The sequence below is a fragment of the Fukomys damarensis genome, unplaced genomic scaffold, assembly GCF_012274545.1.
Source record: "Fukomys damarensis isolate Sample0158 unplaced genomic scaffold, DMR_v1.0_HiC HiC_scaffold_13, whole genome shotgun sequence".
Lineage (NCBI taxonomy): Eukaryota > Metazoa > Chordata > Mammalia > Rodentia > Bathyergidae > Fukomys > Fukomys damarensis.
Window position 1 is genome coordinate 26,188,036 of NW_022900925.1, and position 27,367 is coordinate 26,215,402.

A 27,367-nucleotide genomic window follows, 5' to 3' on the forward strand; every position below is an offset into this window, starting at 1 on the left:
ATTTCCTCAACCCACACTGCCCCAAATGTTCTCAGCAGTGGTTCTAAGTCTATAAAAATCCTTTCACTTCGCCTCTTGTAATGAAGTCATGGAAACTCATGATCTTATGGACTTTACAGGCAGAAATGGGTCCATGTAAGAATTTGTGGTAAAGCAAATGTAATTTGTTATCCCCAGTGTTTCTTTCCCTAGAACTTAAAGAACTAGATGATAGAATCATTTAAGGGCACATTTCTTTTTCTTTTGATCATTAGTCACTTAATGTAATTCTAGTAATTACTTAGCTGCCCAGAATATAAACCAGAAGGTCTCAACTCCCAAAAGGCATCGTTTGTCTTTTTGCTAAAATTGATTTTTCTTGAAAGCCTAGGAAGATTCTGACAGAGATTTCTAAATTCAGTATATCCCCTAAGAACTTAAGATGCCAGGGAGCCCACTGCTAATAGGCTGCTCAGCTGCTCTAAGTGTCCATTGTTAATGTCAACATAAGCAGCGTGACAGCACAACTTCATGGGGAGACTTGCATATTTGAATGCTTGGTGGATTTGAGAGTTTACATGGCATGTGACAGCACAGGAGGAATTGCAACTGGCCACAGTAGCAACTGTTTCTAAACAAAATGTTTATGCTGAAGTCAAAAGTGATGCAACAACATGTAACTCAGTTGAACTCAATCCTAAATGTATGATTCTGCTTCAGATAATTTCTGAGGCTTGCCTCAGTCCACATTCAAAGTACATTCCCAACAGGATAGCTCAGGGTGGCTGATTCAAGGAATTGCAATAAATCATGGCATATCTGCTAGGACAAACAGATTCGTCTGTACTTAAGTATTTTATAGGACTGTACCTTATAGTTACACTTAAGTGTACTTTGGGAGCCCATGGAAGTCTTATGTGGTTAAAATTATTTTCATAATGGACTTTTTTAAATTGACATTTGCAATAATGATACAAAAAGCAGTGTGGTAAAAACTTGACACTTCTACAAATCACAGCAGGGATACCTACCTATACCATAACCATTTTCACTGCCCTGCCCTCAAGGTAAACAATTTTACTTAATGTCCTTAATAAAAACAGTAAATATATATATTCCATGTCACATTAAACACATCTGCAAAATGTGTTTGGCAAGTGCGCTTCTTGGTTTATGGAAATACTTGTGTGACACTAGTGAGGTGAACTAGGCCATAACATTTCTACTTGCAAGAAAACTGAACCTCAGCCCTTTCTTCATAAACTATATGTGCTAGTCTTGTAAAGGAAGACAACTTATGCCTCTCCTCTGAGCCTCCCCAGACCTAAAACTTTTTCTGGGCTGGAGGTATGAGTCAATGCTAGGGCACCTGCTTGGCATGTATAAGGCCCTGGGTTCAATCTCCAGTACTGCCAAAAAAAAACCCAAAACTTTTCTGGTATCAGTATTCCTCACAAATATGACTTTAATGAAATTAACATTTGGAAAAGCAACATCTCTAAGTCAGTACTTTCCATATAACCAATGCGTATTTGTCCATGTTAACATGCAGTGTTTACTATATTTGTTAGTATTTTTTAAAAATCCATTTTAGTTTCTAGTTAACATTGATAGATATTAAGAATACTAGAGTTGTGGGAATTTTTAGTAATTGGAGAGTATAAAGGATCAGTGAACATGTGCTCAATTTCATTACAGAAAAATCAAGCAGCACTACTTGGTGATTAGCGTTCTCTTGCTGTACTAATAGCCCTGTTGAAATACTTGTCAACAAGTATCAAATTTGTTTATATAGTGGCTATATTTGGACACAGGATAAGATAACTGAAGCTTGTCTGTCAATCTTTCGCTCATTTGTACTGGTTTCCTGTTTTCAGCTCCTCTTAGACCAACAACAGTAATATGTGTTAGAGAAGATCTTTGGCTTAAAGTAAGTTTATTACCAATTCACTATACCTATTGTATACATAAAATTACCCAGTCTTGAGGTAGGCGTTTTGTGATTTAAACAAAATCTGCTAAATCTGAAAAATACTTAGTGTTAATATACAGACAGGGGAACAAACAGAAGCTCAGGTTATTGACGTCTTGCCCCTGTCTTACGTCACAGTGGTTTCTTCTAGTGTAGTCCATGTTGGATGGTTTAAGTAGTAACTCAGTGTTGTCTTAGGATACAGTACATCATTGAACTAAGGGTTTTCTTTTGTTATTGTTGGAACACAATTCTTAAGATGTAAGAAAACAGCATTTTAAATTGCCGCTATTAGGGAACAGAAAAGAACAAAATCATTCCACTGATAATTAGTTAACAGGTATGGGAAAGGTCTAGGTCCTTGACCTACCTTTAAGAGACCAACTGCTGAACTGCAACCCAAAACACTTATTTATCATGAAGTATCAACACTGCAATAAAACCGGAATACTGAAGTTTTAGTTTAGAAAAAACTAAGGAAAAACAATAACACACATTCCCTAGGTTCGCCACCACTGGTCTAGGAGAACTCTCTACTGGAAAGCACGAGCTCCCGGGGACCATTACTTTTCTTCTTCATGACTTGATACCAGTGAAGAAAGGGAGCAGAGATTGGGAACCCAGTGCAGCTGGGGCCTGAACAGCAAAATGTTTTCATAATGATAAACCAAAACGAAAGTTCCTGTTAACAGTACTTCATGGACAATAAGTGGGAAGGGTGCAGGGGTTTTAACTCTATAAAAACCTTTCTTTGGAGCTTATGGTAATTTGCCTAAGAGCTACAGAACTGTGCAAGACCAGAGAGGGGACTGTCAACTACTGATGATTGAGGGGCAGTGAAGTGAACCTAAAAGTGATACTCATAAGCAGAACACTTGGATTCACACACTAGTCTTTAAAAAACCAACAGTAACTACCAAATATTTGGGCACCCTTGAAGTTCATGATGAGAAACAGCATGCTAACTACTTTTTAAAATATACTTTTATTTCAAGTCAATACAAGTTTAACGCTTGTGATTTATTTAAGTGAAATGCTTAGATAAAAACCTAAAGTGCCACTTGGTTAAAGGGTTTGGAGACAGAGGAAAAGTTGCCCCCTAATGAAGTGACTGGTTCTTTCAAACCAGATACTGGTACTGTTGCACATTTGTTATTATCTGCATGAATGTACACAACACAGTGCATAACAACTTCACAGTCCCAATCCTTATTCCTCGTTTCCTTGTACTGCACACTTCAGCATCCAATATGAAACTAATGAAACCATCGTTTTGGTTTGAGAGGTATTTAATTAAAACTGCAATTCTACATGTATTCCACAGTCTAGTGGTTTATTTTAAATTGGAGTAATTTCAAATTCCACAATCAAAACTGAAGAACAGCAATATTTTGTTTGAATTCTCTCTTCTGTACACTCAGTGATCTAAAACACCACAATATCCAACATACACAAACCTCAGGGAAGGGTTAGTAAATACACACAAGATTGGAATCACGGTGCTCTTTGTTCCTGAATGGAATGGTCCCACAGAAAAAGCACAGGATATAGCACAACATAAGGGCACCTGTTACATACGAAGTGAGCAAAACACACTAGCATTTTCTATAGCCGTAATGGGGAAACCTGCATAGGTTAGAGGGCCTTTTATGCTCATTGAAAATCAGGCAAGTTGTCTGTATGCATTTTTCAAATAATTTGGAGAGCACTGCAATCCAATATAGGATACGCTGATTAGTGTTGTCTGTGTTGGCAATGACAGTCTCGTGTGGTCACATACCAGTATTTTCACTTTAGCTTACCTTTGAGTAAAAGAGGTTTAAATGCATTTAGACAATACATATTATAAGCTGTTTACATACACTAAATTTAAGAGATTCAGTATTAGAGTTTGTTTCTTTAAACACTACAGAGTGCAAATCAGGATCTTCACAATAGATTGACTATTAAGCAGTTCTTCAAAGAACGAAGGGGAAGAAAAAAGCCCATGTGAATACTATTCCCCTCTGAAAATAAATTCTAAAATGATGTGGAATGTGAAATAAGGTTTAACATAGATGATCCAAGTTTATAGTTAGAAACAAAAAAGTAGTCCTTCATGAAATAAAGGTTACAAGTACATGTTGCCTGTTTTCCCCATTTATAAACTGAGAAGTGGGTAGAGGCGATGTTTCAGTATGAAAATAGGAGACTACAGGATCAGCTTTTCTTCTCACATGCTGTACCCAAAGCCAGGCTGTGGCTGCCCATATGGTGGTGCGGTATAACCATAACCAAAAGGTGCCTGGGGAGGGACTGCAACACTGGGTCCTGCTGTGAGCATCAGCTGGGGCTGACCTAAATAAAGGACACAAAAAGGAGCAGGGGAGAGGTAAGAGAAACAGCACGGTGAGAAGGGAACACTTCAGTCCTCCCCACTCTAGCAGCATACTCATGACTGAGAATGAGCTGTGTCAGACTTTCTACCACTGAGCTACAACCCCAACCTTTTAATTTTACTTCAAGACAAGGTCTCCTTAAGTTGCCCAGGCTAACCCTGAATTTGCAATCCTCCTACCTCAGCCTCCCAACCCATGTGCCTTTTAATCTATGGTAACAAAGAGATAATGCTGTGATAGATTTGTATATTTGCATTTTCCTTAGCACCATAAGATATGATGGTCACATTTTTATAGTCCCCTCCAAAGAAAATCTTGTTATGGTGCCTTAACTGTACTCTTCAAATTCATTGTTCAAATGAATCTGTTTACTAAGTATGAAATGGAAATTCTGATAACCTAGACAGACATTAAGAAAGAACTAAAGTGCCTTAATCACTTCAACAGTAGAACATCCTGTCTCTCTGGGAAGTTCTCAAACAGAAACTCTACCCCATTCTCTGCCTCAGAACTTAAAGAGATGTATTTTTTTGATACAAAGCACACTAAAGAAAGACAGCCTTGATGTATTCTACCACCTTCTGCTCTTCTGAAAATTAAATTCAACATTTTCTTTTTCAGAAACTTACCAAGTAACCAAACTGCAACCAAGCACTAACAAAATCTAGTTTATAAACTTAAAGTGACTTTTTAAGATACCCCTTGTATTTAAGATTATTTTAGTGAAAATATTAATGCTTATTTTAAGACTACTCAGGAAAATGACAGCAGGAAGGAATATTTTAATTCAAAATTTTGTCTTACATTTTACAAGCTCATTATATTTCTATTTAAAGTACAGTGTTAAAAGAATTGTTTGCCTAATATATTTTTGTAAAGTTAGAAAGAAAAAAATTACCATAAACAATGGGTTGGGTCTCCGTAGCTTGTTCTTCTTCTTTTCTCAGTGATTCTGAAGCGTCTAATTTGTCCACCTAAAGAAAAATAGGTTATGTTAATTAGCACCTCAAAAGTATAATAAACTTACTTGTATGGCAGAAAGTGGAAAAGCCTTAGTATGTTAAATTCTGTCAAAACAAAACAGACTAGAAAGAACATTCTCAGGCCCCCTCAAATTCAATGGCAAAGTTCATACTTCAGTCAAGGTGGTTTTCAGCACTGTCATTATAAACCCTCAGGAAAGAGGGATTTATAAATGCCGTAAAAGCTCACGCCAGGCTAAAACTGGGCATGCTAGGATGCAGCCTGAGGAAGGGAGAAAACGGGAAGGAACCACTTTTTCAAATGAAGTTTATACCTTACCAAATTATCATAATGAATTCATGAAAAGGCAAGACTTCTCAAAGAAAATGATACTCAAAAAGTGAAATGAGTCTAATGACTGGACAAGTACTTGTGCAGAACAAGCTATTTTATGGCAGTTATGCACAGCTTCTGCTGATACTGGTTATAGGTGCAGAGTGAAGCTTAAGACCCAAGTGGCTCCATAGTTGGTCTTTTGTATAAAGTTAGGCTGCACAATTTTAATAATATATGGATTTATTTTCTAAGTAGGATACTGTGATTTGCCCTAATTTCTTTAAAAAATTTTGCTCATAAGCTCAAGTAAATGCCTATTACATGCTAGCTACTCTAAATCAAATGGGATAGTACTAGAAAAAAAATTTTTTTGTAGAAGAATTCAAGTGTATTAGTGAAAATGAGAGTTGGAAACCTAGATCCTTCTAGTAACTAGTCATATGACTCACAAACCACTGCATTGGCCCTCAGATTTCTTTCTCTATATAATGAGAAGGTTGAATTCCTTCTAGGACTAACAATTTGATACTGTAATTCTGTAAAGAATTAAAGTAACATTAGGATCCTGGGATGTGTATTCTTTTGTACTGTATAATTTCCACTGCCTTTTACACTATGCTGTATTTGTCTCCTAAACTGCATTTAAAAGTTGGCATCTCAACCAAAGCCTTATAGCTAGTTGATCTATCATTACACTGTTAGTAAGACTAATTTCAAATATCAGTTTGTCCTATTACTAGTGGTTTTCCAGGTCATAAGTGTGCTTGCTAGGTGAGCTTTGGGCGCAGAATGTAGGGAAGAATCATTTATGAATGTTTGATGCATGTTCTACAAAAAGGCAAATAGTGAAAAAAAATTACAAAAGACACACAAGACTTCAGTGGAAAAGCTGTAAAAACCAGATGTTTAAATGTTAAAGCAATACTCTGGTTCTATTTCAAACTATTGAAATAGTGTCTTTTAGCCTTAACATAGGACATTAAGGCCAGTACAGGGTTTTTATACTGTTGGTGATGGGGTCTCACTATGCAGTTCAGGTTGGCCTTGACTTTGTGGTGATCCTCTTGCCTCAGCCTCCAGAGTGCCGAGATTACTGGCATGTGCCACGACACATAGCTGTTTATCCTTATTTTAATTATTTCATGTTAAATATTGTATGGATTGAGTCCTTAATATATCAGGGAATTAAAAATTTGAGAAAGGTGAGCTTATGCAGATTGTAGATATCAGCACATGAATTGTGTCTTGCTACCCTACCCAGAAGATGAGTTTGCTTTTGTATAGTACTGTCTCTTTTATAGCCTACCTATCATGTTACAAATTACTCTGTTACAGACTATCATGGAGCACAAGTATCATATGAAATATCCACTCTTGGGCATCCAAACTTCAACACAAGTTACTCAGCTATAGTATCTGAAGCACAGTTCTGTGCTACAAATGATCATATGGAGGTTTAAAAACCTAACTGGTATCCAAAAGTAAGCTACAGAAATACAGAATACATGGATGCCCATACATTAATTACTTCTAAGAAAAAAAGAAAAGAAAAATTAACCAACCAAAACTCTACCACTGCACAATACACTTCCACAGTTCAAGGAAAAGAATCTAAAATGAACAAACACATGTTTACAGGTTAATGTCTAAGTCAGATGCTAAACACACAGGTCCTACTAAGACTTAGCAAAGCTAACAGTATCACAATGCCCAGGCATAGACACAGGCAGGTTGGAAACAGGAAAAAAACAAAAACCCCGAAGAAATAATATCAAGCTAGCCAAAAAGTTTTGATTTTCCTATATAAGGGGACAGCCTCTGGCAAAGGAATATTCCAATTTTTGCTTCCCCTAACCCAATTTAGATTGCTTAAAGAAAGACAAAAGACTTTTTATGAACGAACACAAGCTTTTGTTAAGAGCTGTAACAAAAGTTTCTGATCCTTGGATTTAAAAAGAACAATTACAGGTAAGCATGTTACTGAATTCAGTTCCATCTGTACTATTGAAAATTCACTAAAATGTAAAAGGCTTTTCCACAAAGACTGCAATATGCTGCAGAGGAAAAGTTAACATGCAGTCGAGTTATTTTGGTGTATGTGTGCATGAAAAAAAGGCAAAAGTACTGAAGCAAGAAGTGAGATCTGAAGATGACTGGTGCTATACAGGCTCTCAAGAAACACACACAGCCCACAGCAATGCTATAAGAGTTTCAAAGTAGTATGACATAATTGCAATGACTTGTACATGCTTGATTTAAAACAACGCATAACACTGCAGTTCAGTTACCTGTTTTTCACACACACGCTTTCTAACTGCCTGGCTTACTAGCTGCTGAAGGGTCTCACACACAATGCATTTTGCTCAGGTAAGTTCCAGTGGTGACTCCAGTTTGATTCAACATAATCCCCAAGGCACTGCCCCTACCCAAATTATTTTAAATTTGTTTGAATTTGTTTCTCCTTTATCTTCCCACCCTTTTTCTAATGACAATTTGAGGACAGACATAAATTTTTAAGTCTCATTTAAACTGGGATGGTGACAAGCCAATGAAAGCAGCAGCAATTTCAGTTTGGCTTTCTTAGACAAGCCAGGTTAATCAGTCAGAGCAAATTTTAGAGGTATGCCCTATTGCACAGAAAGTAGAAGTTAATACTGCTTCGTTATAAATAGAAATAATCCATGTTGCTCAGCAACAATTACAGCAAGCTTGGCTCTCATGATTAAAAAAGTTTGATTCCTCTTAAAAACGGACTAGCACCATAAGAACTGGACACCTGGAGAAACATGAGGAAAGTCTCTTCAGAAGCAGCTAGTATCTCTTGTATCTACTTTGAGCAAAAAATTAGTAAGAATCAAGAGATCAGAAACTGGATCACAGTCCTTCAATACAAAAAGAAAAAAAAAAAAAAAACCAAAGCCTTTTAGGGCATGTATATACATGTATAAATTCAACAACTGTCAGGCAATCTCACAAAACAAAACCAGAGGCTGTTTTAATTTATTTAAATTATTATTAAGAAAGTCCTACTATGGGCCAGATACCCTGACAGGGAAAAGAATAGTTTGGTATTAATATGGAAACTCACCAGGCTTAATTTTTAATAATATATTTAAGAGAGACTGTGAACCAACTACTGATTAGCCTCCTGCCCTTCCTAAAGCCTATTAGCCGATTAGTAGCAAACATCTACTAATGTCCTATAGTTCTATTATAGTTATGTTTCAAGGGACTTGCAGAGGCTTTAGTGAAAATTTATTGGAGGGGAAAAAGCAGCAGCAGCAGTGTAGAAAAGGAAGGAAAAAAATCATGCAAATTCCTTAGACTTAGTCCTCCAGACTTAAAGATGGAAAAGAATCAACTTTCACCTTTTCCTTTATTGCATCAACCTGCAAAGGAATTCAGAAGGTGCAGCTTAGAAAAAAAATCAAATTCCATATGAGCATAAAAAGGTAGAATCAGCAACAAAGGTTTAGGGAAGAAAATAACCACTAAAAAAGGTATGAGAGAAGTGAAAATGAAGGGTACACTGAAAGCAAAATTTAGAGTATTTCTTAACTTCAGAGCTTACTGCAGAAGAATTTATGCTAGTCAGTGAAAGAAAGCAGCTTAATTGCTATTAAAATTTATAGCACTTAAGGTTAACAGCAGCTTAGAGCCAGGTGTATCAAAAGCTGGCAATATGTCTAAGTATTCTCATCTGTGCCTATCAATAAGGCAGCTATTTCACACTGAACTTTACATATAAAATGTTAATTGCTTAAAAACTGAAAACGAACATAATGGTATCTATGAGGCGATACCTTAAGGAAAAATCCTCCATACTGGAGGTTGTTAGTAGTGTTTTTACCCTCTTTACTCAGGCACGCTGAGATTAGATGTGAAACTCTATGTTATACATATTTTGCTTTGCCAAAAGTGACCCTTTAAAATCATTAAAAAATTTCCTACAAGAAAACTATTGTTGAGGATAGGATGAGTAAAACACTTTTAAACATCAAAAAAGAAGACCAAAGTGAATTTTTAAAGGTGAGTATACTACTAACTTCTTTAAGTGATTTTTAGGAAACATGGTTGTTGACCTCCTATAATTTATTTATCACTTTTTTGTGGTACTGGGAATTGAACCCAGAGCCTTGCACTCTACCAGTGAGCTACACCCCAAGCATGTTTAATTTTGAGACAGGGCCTTGCTAAGTTACCCAGGCTGGCCTTGAATTTGCCACCCTTTTACTACTGCCTCCCAAGTGGCTAGATTACAAGCATGTACCCCCACAGCCCAGTTTCCTATGAAATCTTAAATTAGGGGTTAAAGTAACAAAACACTATGAAGATTAACAGGGTGTTAAAAATATACTTGTAGCTTCCCTATGGGAAAAAGACATAAAGTCAGGAACCACGACAATAGGGAAATCTACAGTACATATGAGTTATAGGAATCAACTTTAAGACGCTTTTTAAAAAATTTTATCAAATATTAAAATACAAAATATTGTTTGCCCTACGAAATACACTGAGGGTAAGTTTTGAGTTCCCTTTACAAGCAATGTCATTTGGCAGTTATTAAAAAAATTCCATAAAAGAATATGATCAACCAAATGCTTGCTTCTACTAGAGAAAAAACATTTGAAAAAAAAAAAAAAAAACCTGCGGGGAGAGTTTTATATATGCTCAAGATAATTAGCTCTGAGTACTTTACCTTGGTCAAATATTCCTTCATGACCTGGATGAAATAGGGCATTGCAAAATCCATGATGTTGTGCCTCCATGCAGTTTCCAGGACAACATCTGGCCTTAAGAGATCGTAACAAGTGAAAAGACAAGCGCCAAAGCACTCTCTTTTTTCTTCCTGCAAAAACCACTGCAGGAGTTCTTCAGCCAACTCAGTGTCTTTTGATTCAGAGGCATACTGCATCGCATCCTATTCAAAGGAAACAGTGAAGGTCAAACATTAAATCCCAACATGCTAGAAAAAAAGAGTCACCCACTACACACACCCACCCACCCCCACACACACTGTATTAAGATGGCCCCGAGTCAAAAAAATCCAACTTAATCAGCGTGACCTCAAACCAGGGCATAAAATCAGTTATGCTTATAAAACTAGTAATATAACATTTTGAGGTCGGTTTAACAGCCCAACCCCACCATCTTTATCAACCTTGTAAAGGCTGTCTTTCTTGCACAGCTCTACACTCTGTTTCCATCGATTGTTGCCTTTGAAGAGATAAGCAGCAATTCTTCTGAACTCAATGAGTTCATGTTTTTCCAAACGCTGAGCAAGTGAAATATTGTCAAAGTTGTCATAAGCATCTATTGATGTTCGCAGAGCCTTAAAAACAACAAAAGGCATCGAAATGTCAAGTTGGTATTTTGTTTAATTTTTTCATGGTTTCTACATTATCACAGAGTCCATCATATGGTAACAGGTACTAACAAAATAAAGCAAACAAAACCCAAAGCAACAACAAAACCAGACAATGACAGCCCACCTTCAAGCATCAAACTACAAAGCTATACTAATCTGTGATCAGTTATTAAGTTTCTGCAACCTAATTTTTTTCTCCCTGTGGTACTGGGGATTGAAATGGGGGCCTCACACTGAGCTACATTTCCAACCCTTTAAAAAAAATTTTTTTTTTGAGCCCGGGTCTAAGTTGCCAGGCTGGCCTCCAATTTGTGAACATCTTGCCTCACCTTCTGGGTAGCTGGGACTACAGGTGTGTGCCATCATGCCTGACTTCCAGTACAATTTTATAATAGGGTTTGGAATATAGCTCAGTGGTACAGAACTTGAGCAGCATGCATGAGTCCTGGGGTTTGATGCCTAGCACCAGAACAAAAAGAGAGAATACCTCTCTGTATAGTTATAATGTCCTCAATAGAAAAGTAGTATATAATTTTTCTAAAAGTGTGATTTTCTCCAAGGTTTCCAATATCAAGACTAACTTCAACACTTATAAAACTATCATGTGAGCCTGGGCTGTTGTGCACACTAGGCAAGCACTCTACCACTCAGGTACATCCCCAGCCTTTTGAATTTTGAGACAGGGTCGAGCTGAGTTGCCCAGGCTGACCTTAAATTTGAACAGTAAAAACTTATGTTCTAGAGAAACAACTGATAAAATGATAAATGATAAAATGATACTCAGCCACACATCAGGTCTTTGTACCTAAAGGAGACATGCTGACAATAAGGCAAATTTAAAAGGCAAGTCTAATTTAATCTTACCCCTAATTATTTCTATAAAAAATCCTTAACAAGAAAAAATTAAAAGATAAATACTAACAAGACATCAAGGATATTTTAACTCTAATCTAGATGTTGGAGGTGAAATAACCATATAATTTTTTCCTAAAGAAATGTCTTACATAAGACTCAAGCAAAATTCTGAAAAGTTGGCACTTATTCAGCAGAGCTAAGATTTATCAATCTTGAGAACCTTAGACCATAGGCACAGTTGTACCTCTATTTACAAACCTAAAGATTAATGGATAATGGATATTTTTGTGCAAAACATACCAACTTTACAACCTATCATAAACTGAGTTTTAAGAGTATGTTCAAGCCAGGAGTGGTGGCGCGTGCCTGTAATCCCAGCACTAGGAAGGCTGACGCAGGAGGATCGCTGTGAGTTCAAGACCAACCTGAGCTACATAGTGAGTACCAGGTCAGTCTCAACTACATGGTGAGACCCTGTCTCCAAAAAAAAAAGAAAAAAAGTATGTTCAAGAGTGAAAGGTTTTACCTGATAATCTTCTTCTGTAATAAAAAGGTTGTTCAGTGATTCATTCACAGATTTGTTGTTGTGGTTCTGAACTGAACGCAAATATGGTTTCACCAGTGGCAGCTGTTTAACCTTTAAAATAAACAATTTGTTATAAACCTCACACAGTTTATTTATTTATTTGGTACCAGGGATTGAACTCAGGCCCTTACACTTGCAAGGCAGGTGGCAGAACCACTGAGCTAAATACCTGGCCCTTAAGTGTCAATTTTTTTTTTTTTTTTTGTTGGGGGTTAAACCTCGTGTTCAGTGATTCATTCACAGATTTGTTGTTGTGGTTCTGAACTGAACGCAAATATGGTTTCACCAGTGGCAGCTGTTTAACCTTTAAAATAAACAATTTGTTATAAACCTCACACAGTTTATTTATTTATTTGGTACCAGGGATTGAACTCAGGCCCTTACACTTGCAAGGCAGGTGGCAGAACCACTGAGCTAAATACCTGGCCCTTAAGTGTCAATTTTTTTTTTTTTTTTGGTACTGGGGATCAAACTCAGGACCTTGCACTCAAGAGGCAGCCGGCGGAACCACTGAGCTAAATCCCCAGCCCCACACAGTTTAAATTCTAGGAGAAACAGTCTCCAGATAGACCTTAATTTCACACTATGAAAGTTTGGTTTAAAATTATTACCTTGCTGAAATAATTCACTGCACGAGTGTGATCCAGTCGTGGAGACAGCACCATCAGCAGATCGTTTAACAACAGAGGCTTGAATTCTAAGTAGAACTGTATTGCTCTGTAGTATAGTTCCACATTGGCAACCTAGAATGGGAAAAGTTGACATGTAAGTCAGAGTTCTCTCTTAATGAGTGTTTGTCTCTTGCAGTTTTTATCTTCTGAAGAAGTTACACACCTTGGTAATGATATCTTTAAACTGCCCTTCTTTCCAAGCATCAGTTGGATGATTCATCATGGTAATGATAGCATTATCATATTCTTCATACTTATCATATAAAAACACTAGTTCTGCCCAAAGATGAGCTTGTTCTGCAGCTCTTAGCACCTGCATAAGAAAGATTTAACTGCTTAGATACAGATCTGTAAATCAAGGTAACAGTCTAAAATTTTTAAAGTATTAGTTTTAGCTATGGAATTGCCTCAAAACGGTAAAGGCTGGTTACCTTAGGAATATTCACTCTGGACCAGAACAGCTCGAGGTGCTCCCTCATTTTCTGTGGCTTAAATTTAGAATACAGGATAGCTAGTTCGGTAAACATCCCCATGTGAGCTCGCTCAAGTCCCAATGCTGCTTCCAACATGGTTATCAATTCCTCAAAATATCCACGATCCTAAAGAGAAATGTGCAATTAAAGATGAGAATTGTGGGGCTGGGGATTTAAGCTCAGTGGTTCCACCACCTGCCTCAAAAGGGTGAGGTCCTGAGTTTGATCCCCAGTACCAAAAAGAACAAAAAGAAAAAAGCCAGGCGTGGTGGTGCATGCCTGTAATCCCAGCACTCAGGAGGCTTAGGCAGGAGGATCACTGTGAGTTCGAGACCAGCCTAGACTACATAGTGAGTTCCAGGTCAGTTTCAACTACATAGTGAGACCCTGTCTCAAAACACAAAACAAAACAAAAAAAGATGAGAATTGTGCCAAAGTGACTCATTTCATATAAAAGGGTTGTTCATGCTTATTACCTGATAGTAGTTGATAAGTTCCTCTAATTCATCTGCATGTACTACAATATGAAGTCCACACATCTGAGCAAGACGGAACTCTTTCCCATCCACACAGGCAAAGCAGACCTGGAATAAACATTTCCATTTTGTGAACTCAAATGTAAAAAATGGCTAGTTATCTCAATTAATCAATATAAAGAGCATTTTCAAACAAAATTTAATTCTTCATCCAATCCAGTGTTTAGATTACCTCTTTCCATGTTCGAGTACTATTAGCTTTCCTAGCTCCATCAACAGCTGCCTGATATTCACCCAGATGAACCAGTGTAGATGCCAAGCGCCCAAAATTAGAAACATTGTTGTACAACAACTTAGCAGCATCATACATTTTTTCATCATAACAACGGTCACCAACCTAGCAGGGGAAGAGAGATAATCCATTTTCAGTAAGATATATCCTTGGATTTCTGTCAGAGTGACCACATACCTGAGCTACATTAACAGAGAAATGGTTTGTTTCAGCTCAATCATCTTTCCAAATTTATTTTCCTATAAAATTTTTCCATGGAATTCTATAGTTATGATGCATTGATTCTACTAAGCTAATAAAGTTGCTCAATTGCTTATTTTTAAAATTCCAAATAGGAAACCCACTTGTTGGATATGAGCATTATTCGGACCATTGATGAACTCTTCTAACTCTGCAAGGCGGTTTGTTTTAGCCAGTGCAAATATCAATTCTGTCTCCACATAAGACTCTCGAGCCTTCTTTCGGGCCATCTGCAAGTACTTCACCAGTTCTTCCCAGTTTCCTAAGTAGAGGGGGGAAAAATTAAGTCCACACATTAACATCCTACTTTTTCTTTTCAACCAAATAAATGAGAATTACTAAGGGCCAGGGATTTAGCTCAGTGGTGCCACCGCCTGCCTTGCAAGCACAAGGTCCTGCATTCAATACCTAGTACTGGGAAAAAAAAAACAAAACAATGAGAACTACTACTATTTCACTTTCAAGGAAACACCTCAAAGAAGGACAAACATAAACAGATAGTGTATCTAAGACTACAAACTTTACACTTACGTTATCACCACTGACTGAATGGCCAAATCTGCTTTTTCCCTTCAAATTCAAAAATTAGAGCTCTATCAGGATGTTTATAAGAATTCAAAACACAAAGTTAATCTTCCTCACAGACATTATAACTTCACAAGACTGCAGCCTGTCTTTGCCTGAACTAAGATGTAAGGCGAAAGTTTCCATAAGTACCCAAGCAATAATGAACGATGGTACAATTCAAAATTGTTACCTTGTGTTTTGCTTACTCATTTATTGAGGTCTCAAATACAATAAAGTAAAAAGTCCTACCGCTGGTATTGGCAGCCTGAACAACCTCCATGTAGGATGAAGGATCATCTGCTTTGATGTAAGAATCGATGGCTTCTTTCACCATGCCTTTCTGCAACTGGGCCTTGGCTAGTTGACTCCACACTGCAGGTTCATTGCAGCGTTCAGCAAACTCATATGCCCGATCCAAGTTTCCAATATGTTCAATCAAGACCTAGGCATCCATTTTGGAAATACAGTTACAGTAACATGGATCCTACCCAAAGCAATTAAACTGTTGACATCTTACTGCTCTTCTATTGCCAGTGATCCATGCCCACCCCATAGGACAATGCATATTTTCAATTAACAGAAACCATAAAGAGCCAGGGATTTAGCTCAGTGGCACCACACCTGCCTCACAAGCACAAAGTCCTGAGTCCAATCCCCAGTACCAAAAAAAAAAAAAACCCATTAAAATGACCTGATTCACATAATCTGAAGATTCACCTGCACTGCTGAAGTATTCACATCAAATTTTCGGAAAATAGCAAATGCTTCTTCAAACAGCTCATTGCTAATAGCAATATTGGCAATATCTGGGGCATCATAATTATCCAGGCGGTTAATATACTCCATGACACGTGTACGATCAGCTTTAATTGCAGTGAGAATAAGGAGGTTTTGTAGATTCCTTCAGGAAAAAAAAAAGGCATTGAACTGTAGGATTTAAAAAGCTTAGGAGGCTGGGGATTTAGCTCAGTGGTTCTGGTGCCTGCTTCGCAAGTGCAAGGACCCAAGTTCAAACCCCAGTACCAGGCAAAAAAAGATTAATACAAAGCTTAGGACTAGGGATCTGGCTCAGTGGTTCCGCCGCCTGCCTCGCAAGTGCAAGGCCCCGAGTTCAATCCCTGGTACCAAAAATAAATACATAAATAAATAAATTTTAAAAATAATAAGCTTATCAGTAATAAAGAATAATTACAGTGGCTAGACTGGGGCTTTTGTCTCAAGATGCAAGTGAAAAGGGAAAAAGCATTAAGAGAGTGAGAACTGGTGTAACTTTCTGTAATTTTTTTTGTTTGCTCCTTCACAAAACTGCCAAGCCATAATCAAAGACTAAACAGAAATGGCCAATGGATCTGTGTGATAGCATACCTGTGTTCACTGAATACAGAGTTATCAAGGACAATTTTCTCCAACAGTTCAATGAGTTCATTAGGAAGGTCTGCAGTCATAAAAGCCTTAACAGTTACTGACACTTCTTCAGGGTCCTGAGTCTCAGACAAGGCTGTCTGCACAACCTACAGAAGATATACAGAGAATTCATACTGAAATTTAAGGTGGTCCTTAAAGACATTCTCCAGTAAGAACAAGGTGACCTCTCACTACAAAACTTCAAATAGGTACAAAAGAACAAAGGAGCAAAAATACTTAATTTACCATTCAAAGGTCTTTCTACAAAATATGTACACAAACACACACTATAATTCTACTCTGTTGAAATCAACCTACTTATTATATAGCATCTATCTTTTCTCTAACACTCATCATTATCACTTTAATGGTTAGGTATAATTGAATTATCTAGGTGTGGAATTATAAAATCAGTAATCCCTCAAGTTTTGGCCTATTTGCACAGCACCCAAATATTACAATGAGTATTTTTTCCAGAAAGCTTTGTGTCTAACTTGGTAATGTTCCTTAAAAATGCTCTGTAGGAAAGGAACAAAAACAATGAATAGCTTTCAATCTATTCTCAATTTGTTGTATTTATACTTCTATCTGGAGAATTTAGAAATCAAAATAGTAATTCTCAATATATAATGCTTTAAAACCATGTATTCAATTTTATACAGGTATAAAAACATTTCATTTGCAATCACTTTCTCACACTACTGTTTTGGTTTTTTTGCAGTTTTCTTTTTAACTTGGATGCACTGAGTTAATTAAATGTTTCTGGAGATCTTATTTTTCTTAATATATATAATACATACATGTGTTTATACAATTTTTCGGTTTATATATACTTTATAATTTTCTTTTCCTTTTCATTGCCTCCTCCACTGTTAAATATAATCCACTGAGTATATTTATGTATATGATAAAGGAAATAATTTTATTCACAGTTAAAACTTGCCAGGGCTAGGGATTTGGGTCAGTGGCACCATGCCTGCCTTGCAAGTGCAAGGTCCCAAGTTCGATACCTGGTACTTAAAAAAAAAAAAGCAGTATGTAAAATATTGGGATGCAATAAAACCCAAAAGGTTGAGATCCTTTTGGGTTGGGAATTTAGCTCATCAGCACAGCACCAGCCTGGCAGGCACAAGGTCCTGAGTTCAATCCCCAGTACCAAAAACAAAACAAAACAAAACAAAAAAAATAGCCAACTTTACCTGGTCAATTAGAGGTCTTCTATAAGGATTGCTTTCCAGTAGCACACTACCCCACAATTCTGGATCCTTTCGGCGTACCAAATAACGGGAAAGACTTTTGAAGAGGGAATTCTCATTGCAAACCTAAATGAGATAAGAAAGATTAATTTCAAGGTAAAAACTTTCAAAAGAATGATTTAAAGTTATTTACAATAATTTAGTCTTGTTTATTATTTTACAGGGAAAAAAACTACTACTTTTACATATAATCTTGAGTAGATAATACCCAAATTTTTCCTACTAAAGTTCAACCAACAAAAAGAAATAAGAATTATAATCTCTGAAGGCTATCACAAACCATCCTGATGTTGGATCTATTTTTGGAAGTTATATTCTACTCTACAGCTCTCTGATCATACAGCTATACTGTTTTAAATTATAAAGGCTTTATAATATGCTCCAATACTGAGTAGGGTTGGTCTACCCTCAGGGCTTTCTTTTCAGTGTTTCATTAGCTGTGCTCATGTGCATATTCTTCCATGTATACAGTGGTACCATGGTTCACAAACTCAATTCTGTCCACGATTCTGGTCACAAACCAAACTGGACAAGAACTGAATCAAATTTCCCCATAAGATCAACAATAAACTTAACTGCTGAATTTGATTCAGTTCTCATCCAACTTGTTTTACAACCAGAATCAGAAAAAAATCAAGTTTGTCAATCAAGGAACTGCTGTATATCCATTTATGTACAAAAATATATAAATACATGTATACATATAGATGGTTATATATTTCAGAGCTCAGAAAACAAAAAAATTTCTAGAAGAAAATTAGACCAAGAGTCCGAATCCCTGGTTTGGGGGTGGTGTGGTGCTGGTGGTCAATCAGGATAAGAGTTAGATAGACACATTATCATTCCAAAAGCCTAATATATAACAGGTTCTAAAAGAATGCAGCCTTGGGCTTGGGGATGTAGCTCAGCAACACAGCATCTGCCTGGCAAGCGTGAGGCCCTGAGTTCGATTCCCAGCACGAAAAAAACAAACATAATTAGAGGGCTGGGATTTAGCTCAGTGGCTCTCCTGCCTGCCTGGCAAGCGCAAGGTCCTGAGTTCAATCCCTGGTACCGGAAATAAAGAAAGAAATACAATGAAATGCACCTTTCTCTATACACATTCAGCTGGTAGTACTCACATTAATAAGTTCCAGATCACACTGGCCACGTTCATAAGCAACACAGGCCAGATGTGGATCTCTCTTCTCACAATACTTTCCAACAACACGGCTGTCATAATAAGGATTTTCACGAAGAAATCTCTCTGGGTTGTTATTACTGTCAATGTAGATTTTGGCTAATGCGTTGTGAGTAGCAGGCTCCTCACAGCCCTCATGAATTCTGGCCTCTAGCCAAGGCAGCAATAGTTTCAGCCTAGGGGAAACAAAAGAAAACCCATACATACATTATAAAAAGCCCTCTCTGGACAAGCCAACAACTACATAAGCATTTTATGGTCTATAATGTACTCCTGCATATTTTTAAATCCAAAAATCTTATTACAAACTGGAAAATTAAAACTACAGAGATGGTTGAGTTGCCCAAGATCACACAGAAGGTATGTGAGACTGTCAGTCTCCCAAATCTATCAAGCTATACAATACACCTATTTCCCTACATATGGATATCACATAGATTTATAAATTATTACCTTTTTTGCACTAAACAAAAATATCTAGACTTTAGAAATAAATTTGTAGGGGCAGGACAGCAGGTGGCATGATTCAAGCCACGTGATCACCTGGGCTCACCTTCATATCAAGGCACTACTATAAACAGATAGCAATTTAACCTAGAGTGGCACACGGAACTCTTCATCTCTTTATCAGTGAAGAATTAGCTGTTAAGAGCTAGGCATAGTAATGCACTTCTATAAGCATAGCTACTCTAGAGGCTGAGCCAGGAGAATCGTGAATTTAAGGGCAACATGCAACACTGCAAGACTCCAACTCAAGAAGACCAAAGAGCCGATGCACTGGTGCCTGCCTGTAATCCTGGCCACTCAGGACAATGAGGCAAGAGGATCACAAATTTAGACCCAGTCTAGGCAACATGGTGACTTAGTAAAACCCTGCCTTGAAATAAAAAAATGGGCTGGGGATGTAGCTCAGTGAAAAGGCCCCAGATTCCATCCTCAGTACCATAAAACAAAAAAAACCAAAGTTATTGATTGAGTATACTAGTAAAATATCTAACTAAAAGGAGGCTTATTACATACAAGGGGAAATCAAAAGATATAAAGAATACTTAAATTTTTAAAAACTTACTACAGTAATAGCTACATTGCCAAGAATGATGGAATAAATGTGTTCAACTCGAGAGAGTATTTTGAGGGGGATTAATAGTGATGTATCTTTTACAGTTATAAAATTTTAATTTGAACATTTTATATATTGTATGACCAGCCCTCACTGATCAAATGTCAATTTTTTTTTTTTTTGGTACTGGGAATCAGACTCAGGGCCTTGCACTTGCAAGGCGGGTGCTATGCTGATAAGCTACATCCCCAATCCTAACCTTTGTTGTTTTTTTTTGTACTGGGGATCAAATTCAGGACCTTGCACTTGCCAGGCAGGTGCTTTGCCGCTGAGCTACATCCCTGGCCCTTCACTGATCAAATGTTTATGGCAATTTCTGCCTAATAAAAACATTACAGGGCCAGGGATGTAGCTCAGTGGTTCCGGCACCCGCCTGTGAGCGCAAGGACCCAAATTCAATCCCTGGTATGGGGGGTGGGAACCATTACAACCAAGAGTGGTGGTGCACACCTGTTAATCTTAGCACTTGCGGGGGCTGAGGCAGGAGAAACACCCCAAGTTTGAGGCTACCAGAGCTACATAGTTCAAGACCAGCCTGAACTCCATGGTGAGACCCTTAGAGAAAAAAAAAAATTACAGTGTGCTCTCATTCCTTATTCAACAGATGAATCACTATGTGATTTCTGGCTCTTCACTAAAGTCAAAATGACCACGAAGGTGAATGTTTTCAATCAATTCAGGCCACTGAGGCAGCTACAGCAGTGCAACTATAAACATGAACTCAGACTTTAGAACTCCTGCAGAAAGTGACAAAAATGATCGGATAAGTTTGTTCTAAGAAGGGGAAATACTGGCAATGTGTCCTTTACTGTAATACATTGTCTAAAAAATAAGTAAAAATTTCAACATTTGCTTTTTAATCAGGCCACATTATTCACATTAAAAGCATATACAGCCAGGGATTTAGCTCAGAGGTTCACCGCCTGCCTTGCAAGTGCAAGGACCCGAGTTCGATCCCGGTACCAAAAAAAAAAAGCATATACAAAGTCAGACCATACAGTTGATAATTATACATATGCAAAAGGTGATCTGGGGACTTAGGTAAGTGGTACAGAGCTCGGCTGGCATGCCTCTGGAGACCCTGTGTTTGATCTTCAGCATCAAGTGTGGTAGGATGACAAAACCAATTTAACACATCCTCTCTATGAAAGCTGTATTTTCAGAAAACATTTGTTTTTAGCTTTATAAACCCAATTATCACTTTTAAATTAGGCGTCTTCAGGGAATTATCCTTTTGGGGTCATTAAGTAGCTATGAGGTAAGTGATCAGCTCTATTTCTATCCATTACCATGCTATAAAAGGCTATTAATTTATCCCAGTCTTGAAGGTTAAAATGCTACTACACCTGTTTCTTTTTTCAACCTCAGCAACTAGCTCATCAGTAGAGAATTGACCTCTCACAACAAGAATCAAGTTTTTAATGACATCTTCAGAGCAGTCAACATCAAGTAATCCTCCAATAACCACAGGAAGTCGACTTGGATTCACCTATGGTTTAAAAAAGAATATTGCTACATTAATAAGCAAAACAAAGATGATTTAAATAAAAAATCCAACCCATTTCCTTCTTCTAACCCTAGTTTTTAAAATCACCAATAAACTAAGTCTATGTTTGCAACCGGACAGAGGAATGTAGCAGGAAGTCCAGCTAAAAAACGTTATGGTCTCTAAGTACTGGAGCACTTGTACTCTAGTCTCCTCTACTGACCTGATGAATTAATTACCTAAGTTTGCTCCAAATGATAAGCACAAAGAAGCTAATGTCAAAGAATCACTGTGGAAGACTATCTAATAATAAGAAGACAACAATTATAGCAAATCCACTTTATTTTGATAGCCAGAAGATAAAAGTTTCCAATCTTTCTTAAGATGATTCAAAATCTGTCCTTTGGAGTTTGGGGTTGCTACAGGGATAGCTTAAGCCCTGTCAAGTTAGCAGAGCCTTAGGCTATCCAATTCAATCTGTCCAACCATAGCAAAACCATTCTTATACTGCACAGATTTGACAAGTACGTAAAATTTTAACCAAAGAGAAGAGTGTACTCGGAACAAATATGCTAAAAGCTATTCTGTCTAGCGGACCATACTTACTGGCACACAACTATACTGCAAACATACACTAATAAAAAATAAAAATTGAAAACACAAAGGATGAAAATATTAAAAATATAGGAAATCTACAAGAGATTATAACTTTAAATGATCTAAGCACTACTTACCTTCTGTACATATATCTCTATATACTTCTGAAGATTATTCCTATATAAATACAGCACCAAGTCATGGACGAAGTCAAATCGGTCACACACAATGATAAGTGGTAACTGATCTGTTAGTTTTGCTTCCTAAAAAAGAAAAAAAAGAAAAGAAAGAAAAAAGCCTAAACTTTTTTTCTTGTATGAGCTATCAAGTCTATGTACAACATAAGAATCTACCGTGCCGAGGGAGAGACTCACAAACTTGGCTTTTCTGTTAAAGACAAAAATGTCTCAATAGCTGAATGTGTAATATTCCAGTTTAAGTAAATTTTTACTAAGCAAAACAGATTCACACACACAGGTCCTTCCCACACACATCCTTTTACCAAAATATTAACAAATTAAGATTTGTGAGCCACCAATGGCACTCAGGTCATAAAATCATCACTGGGACTTTCATTAATAACAACAATTCAAATGAATTTGGCAGTCACAAAAACATGGCATAAATGACTCACATATGTTTCAAACAACTGATTTACTTTCTACCCCTTCCGAATTCCAAGCTATAGAGCCAGCCTCTACACTCTATTACAATAAAGCCTAAAAGGAGCAGCATGATGGTAATGGCCATGAATTAAATATACCACATGTGACTAGAATAAGAAAAAGGCAAAAGAAAAAAAGAGCATTTAAAGAAAATCTTTAAATTGCCAATTGCTTTTGTCATTACAAATACCAAGCTAACCAAGCTACAGTCCTATAGACTGACACAACATGTTATGGAACAGGTAGGTAAGACCTGTACTGAGCAATTACCTGATACATGTCCTGTTACATTCCACAGACATAAGGTACAGCACAAAAAACAACAGTTACCATCAGGAATTCATTTATACACAGTGAAACATTCCTCAAAAAATGATTCCTCTAAGACAGTCTACTAAGGAAGTACAACTAAGTAGGATAGGACTTTCCCCAACAAAAGCCACTTAGACTATTATTTGTAAGATTAGGATAAATTGATTCTTAAGACTAGGGTATAGTCACCCCACTGTAAGTTACATAAAGACCAGTCTAAAAAGTGTTCAGAGAACACCATGAAAAATTTGTAGGTTGTCCCAAATTAAAAACTAAAAAAGGCCTGTCATCTGAGAAGTTCAACTGCAGATTTTTCATATTAAGAAAGTCTAAAGCAAGTACTTATTTAAAAACCATGGAAACACTACTAACTGCTGTTACAATCACTTCTGTAAATCATCTATCCGCATCCACATATACAAAAATTTCAGGTCATTTTTTTCCTTCTAAATGAACATCTATTAATCAGTAGATCAACACATTAGTCTTCTTTCCTCATCCTACTTAATACACATGTCACGTAACACATTACATATATTATCACTTAGAGGAAAAATATGTCTGCAAGTAATCTAAGGTTACTTAGTTACTCTGTTCTTGTGTATGAGTGTTTTAAGATTTTTCTGGCAAAGACAACTAAATGTATTGCAAAAGAAAATTTAAGACTGATGGCCTAAATCTACACATAGTTTTATACATGGAAATAATGTTATTGATATTTATTTTCTAAATGGTTAATCAGTCTCCTTATAAAGGTTAACAATTTTAAGATCAAAACTTGAATTATAGCCGGGTGTGGTGGCGCCTGCCTGTAATCCCAGCACTCAGGAGGCAGAGGCAGGGGGATTTCTGTGAGTTCAAGACCAGCCTGGACTACATAGTGAGTTCCAGGTCAGTCTCAACTACAGAGTGAGACCCTGTCTCAAAAACAAAACAAAACTGGAATTTATATATTGAGGTTTTCTTAAACACAAACCTTCAATTAACACATATTTACTGAGTTCCTATATATCAGGTTCTTCTTGGATAATGGAGATAGAGCAGGGACTAAAGTAAGCAGAGTCTATTCCCCGCAAGGAATCTGGGTGGGAAGAGACAATGTTTCATGGTGGTAGGTATTACGTACAATAAAAAGTTACAGGAAAAAAGGGAGATGAGAACAGGGTAGGGATAGGTTCTGTTTTAGCTAAGGTAACATGACACATCTTTTTTTATGGCATTTGATCAGAGACCTGAAGAAGGTGAAAGTCACGGAGCAAATCATGAGGTTTGAGAAAAAAGCAGCTCAGCACACACACAAAGGCCATGAGGCAGGAATAGCAAGCAAGCCAGTGTGACTGAAAAGAAGACAAAGAATGACAGAAAATAAGATTAAAGGTAGAAAACTGGGCATGGTGATGCATGCTGCAAGCCAAAATACTTGGGAGGCTGAGGCAGAAAGATTGGAAGTTCCAGGCCAGCCTGGGCTACTGAGCCAGACCCTATCTCAAAAAAAAACAAACATAAAGTAGCTCAGTGGTAGAGCAGTTGCCTAGCGTGCATGAAGGCTTTGGTTCAATTCCCAATTCTGGGGGGGTGGGAATCAAAGGTAGCAAGGAGCAAGCAGATTATGGTTCTAAGGAACAATACTTTCTATGGAGAGATAAAGTTCAGGTTTACAGTGTAAGTCAAAGGACAAAAATGACAGTTTTTAGTATTTTAGCCTGTTTTTTTGGTGTTGGTGATTGAATCTAGAGCCTTACACATCCTAGGCCAGCACTCTACCACTGAGTAACATTTCCAGCCCTAACAGGTATTTTAAATGAAAGGCTATGATCTAACAATCTGTGTATTTCTGGTGACCAGGAGACAGCTAGCACCCAAATTTTCAGATTCAGTGCAGAGAAGTATTTTTCTTACAATACAGAGTTTATACCAAAGGTAATATAGCTAGCAACTCCAAAATTAAGTTTAACGGTAAGGGACCAGAAGCATTCTAGCTATGTATCACAGGTCAATAAAGAAGGAAATGGTTTATGTCTATTCTCACTGGGGGGGGGTCAAAGCTGAATATAGTAACTGCTCTTCTGTTTGCAGAGCTTCCATCTCAGACTACTTAAAATACAAGATGCCAGGTTCACCTTAATTCTTTTCTTTCAAAGAGTGAAGAACTTAAATCACATGTAGACTGACCTCACCTTAGTTATTAATAATGGTTATAAAATTATCACTTAAATATCTAAAAGCATACAACGTACTTGATAAACAGTTTATGGTTGAACAGCTAGCCATATACTGAACAAATAATAAATAGAATGTACCATAGTAATAAAATAGAATGTGAAGCAGGCCTGTTATAAAGGCTCATAATCTATGCCTACTCCCCTACTGCATCAGGCTTGCATTACAAACATGGAGGAAGAATCCTCATCTGATTAGATGCCATGGACTAGCAGCCCAAGGCAGCACCCGCTCTGTTACTATTCCAAGGATATGTTTTGAAAGCTGAAGAATGTCAAAATTAAATGATAATAGTTAACTTTGTTCGTTTTAATATAAGTAACTCAAATATTAATATTAAAGGCTGAAGCAATTAAAACTGAAGCACAAAAGCTGAGAACTTGATTTAAAAAAAGGAAATGATGTAAGAATCTGGTAGTATTTTTAAATTTAAAAAGAAAACAGTAATGCTACTTCAAAAGAGGAAGTAAGCTTTTTAAGAAGAGATGTTATATGTACAACTAGTGAAGCATAGAACATCAAATCTTTCTCATGTAAAGTTTTGGACACTAGATTTAGTTCAAGTAACATACTAGCCACTTCAGAACATTCATGAAAGCTAAGATAGTACATTATTATAAAGCTATGTACTTTTGGAAAGTTTTGTCTTTTAATCCAAAATATGGGGCAATTTCAGTACTTACCGAGTTTAGTGAAAACATTAAAACCCCTTAAGGGTTTAGCTATTTAGGGTAGAGCCCAGGGAATAACGTCTTCAAAGGAACACTAGCCAATGATGACAATTTAGAGGTAGGAAAAGGCAGTTTTCTTTCTTTTGAAACAGGTCTCACTATGTAGTTCAGGCTGGCCTCAAACTCAGTGATTTCTCCATCTCAGCCTCCCAAGTGCTCAGATTACAGGTATGCACCACCATGACCAGCAGCACAAGCCTGTTTTGTTTTTTGGGATATTTTTGTACCAGGGATAGAACTCAGGCCCTTGTGCTTACAAGGAGGTGGAGGAACCACTGAGCTAAATCCTTAAGCCTGTTTTTCATACAATAAACGTTTTTGTCTTCCCCCTAAAATTCTTCCAGGAGACCAAAAAAAAAAACTTCAGAACTTTAAATTCTCTGAAATAATTTCATAGAGGTATACGTATTTGGCAGAAGGTGGGTGGGAGCCTGAGGATCTTCCCAGCCTTTTATAGAGAGCTGCTAAGGTTTAAAATTTTATTTTCGCTACAAAATAACTGGCAGACAGATCTTCTGAGGAGTTCATAATCTATTACTCTTCAATCTAATACAGGGAGTTCTTACTTCTCTATAACTGAATTCATGTCTAACGAAGCTGAGCTTTCCTGGTTTAGTATTTCTTTTATGAATTATACATTATTAATATTTTATTTTCTAGAATCAGGCAGACTTGATGATAGTAATAAAAATATCTTTTAGGCAACAGATTTCTTGGCCCATACCACAGAGGCTTCTCAAAATGATATCAAAGCCATGTCTGGTGGTGTACACCTGTAATTCCAGCATTCTGGAAGGCTGAGTCAGGAGGGTCACAAATCCAAGCCCAACCAGGGCAATTTAGCAAGATCCTGCTTGGACAGATAGACAGATAGGCAGGTAGACAGGCAGATAAGGCTTGGAAGGTGGCTCAGGGCAAAGCCCTGGATTTAATCCCCAGTACCACCAAAAAGGGGGAGACAGAAAGAGACAGAAAGAGACGGAGAGAGGGAAGGAGAGAGGGAGGGAGAAAGAGAGAGGGAGAAGGAGAGGAGGAGGGGAGAGAGAGGAAGGGAGGGATGATAAAAACTGATCAAGATATTAAGTATGTACCAATTCCCCCAAATGAATGTAATTATTATGTGTCACAAACATACTACCAAAAAAAAAAGGATTTTCTCAGTGGTTCCACGGCCTGCATTGCAAGACAAAGGTCCTGAGTTCGATCCCCAGTTTCAAAAAAAAAAAAAAAATTTTATATA

At 37.2% G+C, this 27,367-nt stretch overlaps 1 protein-coding gene across 1 annotated transcript in view; it reads right to left on the minus strand.

The window, feature by feature from the left end:
* Window positions 1-2,917: 2,917 nt before the first annotated feature.
* Window positions 2,918-27,367, minus strand: part of Cltc (clathrin heavy chain) — a 68,318-nt gene continuing 43,868 nt past the window's right edge. The window contains exons 15-33 of the mRNA XM_019207820.2: window positions 22,337-22,462; window positions 21,463-21,605; window positions 18,938-19,172; window positions 17,760-17,882; window positions 16,522-16,667; window positions 15,874-16,057; window positions 15,406-15,598; window positions 14,694-14,851; window positions 14,290-14,454; window positions 14,058-14,165; window positions 13,540-13,707; window positions 13,272-13,421; window positions 13,049-13,180; window positions 12,378-12,488; window positions 10,790-10,960; window positions 10,328-10,549; window positions 8,997-9,017; window positions 5,228-5,303; window positions 2,918-4,288 (exon numbers count right to left, since the gene is read on the minus strand). Of these exons, the coding sequence (XP_019063365.1) occupies window positions 4,164-4,288; window positions 5,228-5,303; window positions 8,997-9,017; window positions 10,328-10,549; window positions 10,790-10,960; window positions 12,378-12,488; window positions 13,049-13,180; window positions 13,272-13,421; window positions 13,540-13,707; window positions 14,058-14,165; window positions 14,290-14,454; window positions 14,694-14,851; window positions 15,406-15,598; window positions 15,874-16,057; window positions 16,522-16,667; window positions 17,760-17,882; window positions 18,938-19,172; window positions 21,463-21,605; window positions 22,337-22,462 (2,757 nt within the window). The 3' untranslated portion in view covers window positions 2,918-4,163. The remainder of the gene's footprint in view (window positions 4,289-5,227; window positions 5,304-8,996; window positions 9,018-10,327; window positions 10,550-10,789; window positions 10,961-12,377; window positions 12,489-13,048; window positions 13,181-13,271; window positions 13,422-13,539; window positions 13,708-14,057; window positions 14,166-14,289; window positions 14,455-14,693; window positions 14,852-15,405; window positions 15,599-15,873; window positions 16,058-16,521; window positions 16,668-17,759; window positions 17,883-18,937; window positions 19,173-21,462; window positions 21,606-22,336; window positions 22,463-27,367) is intronic.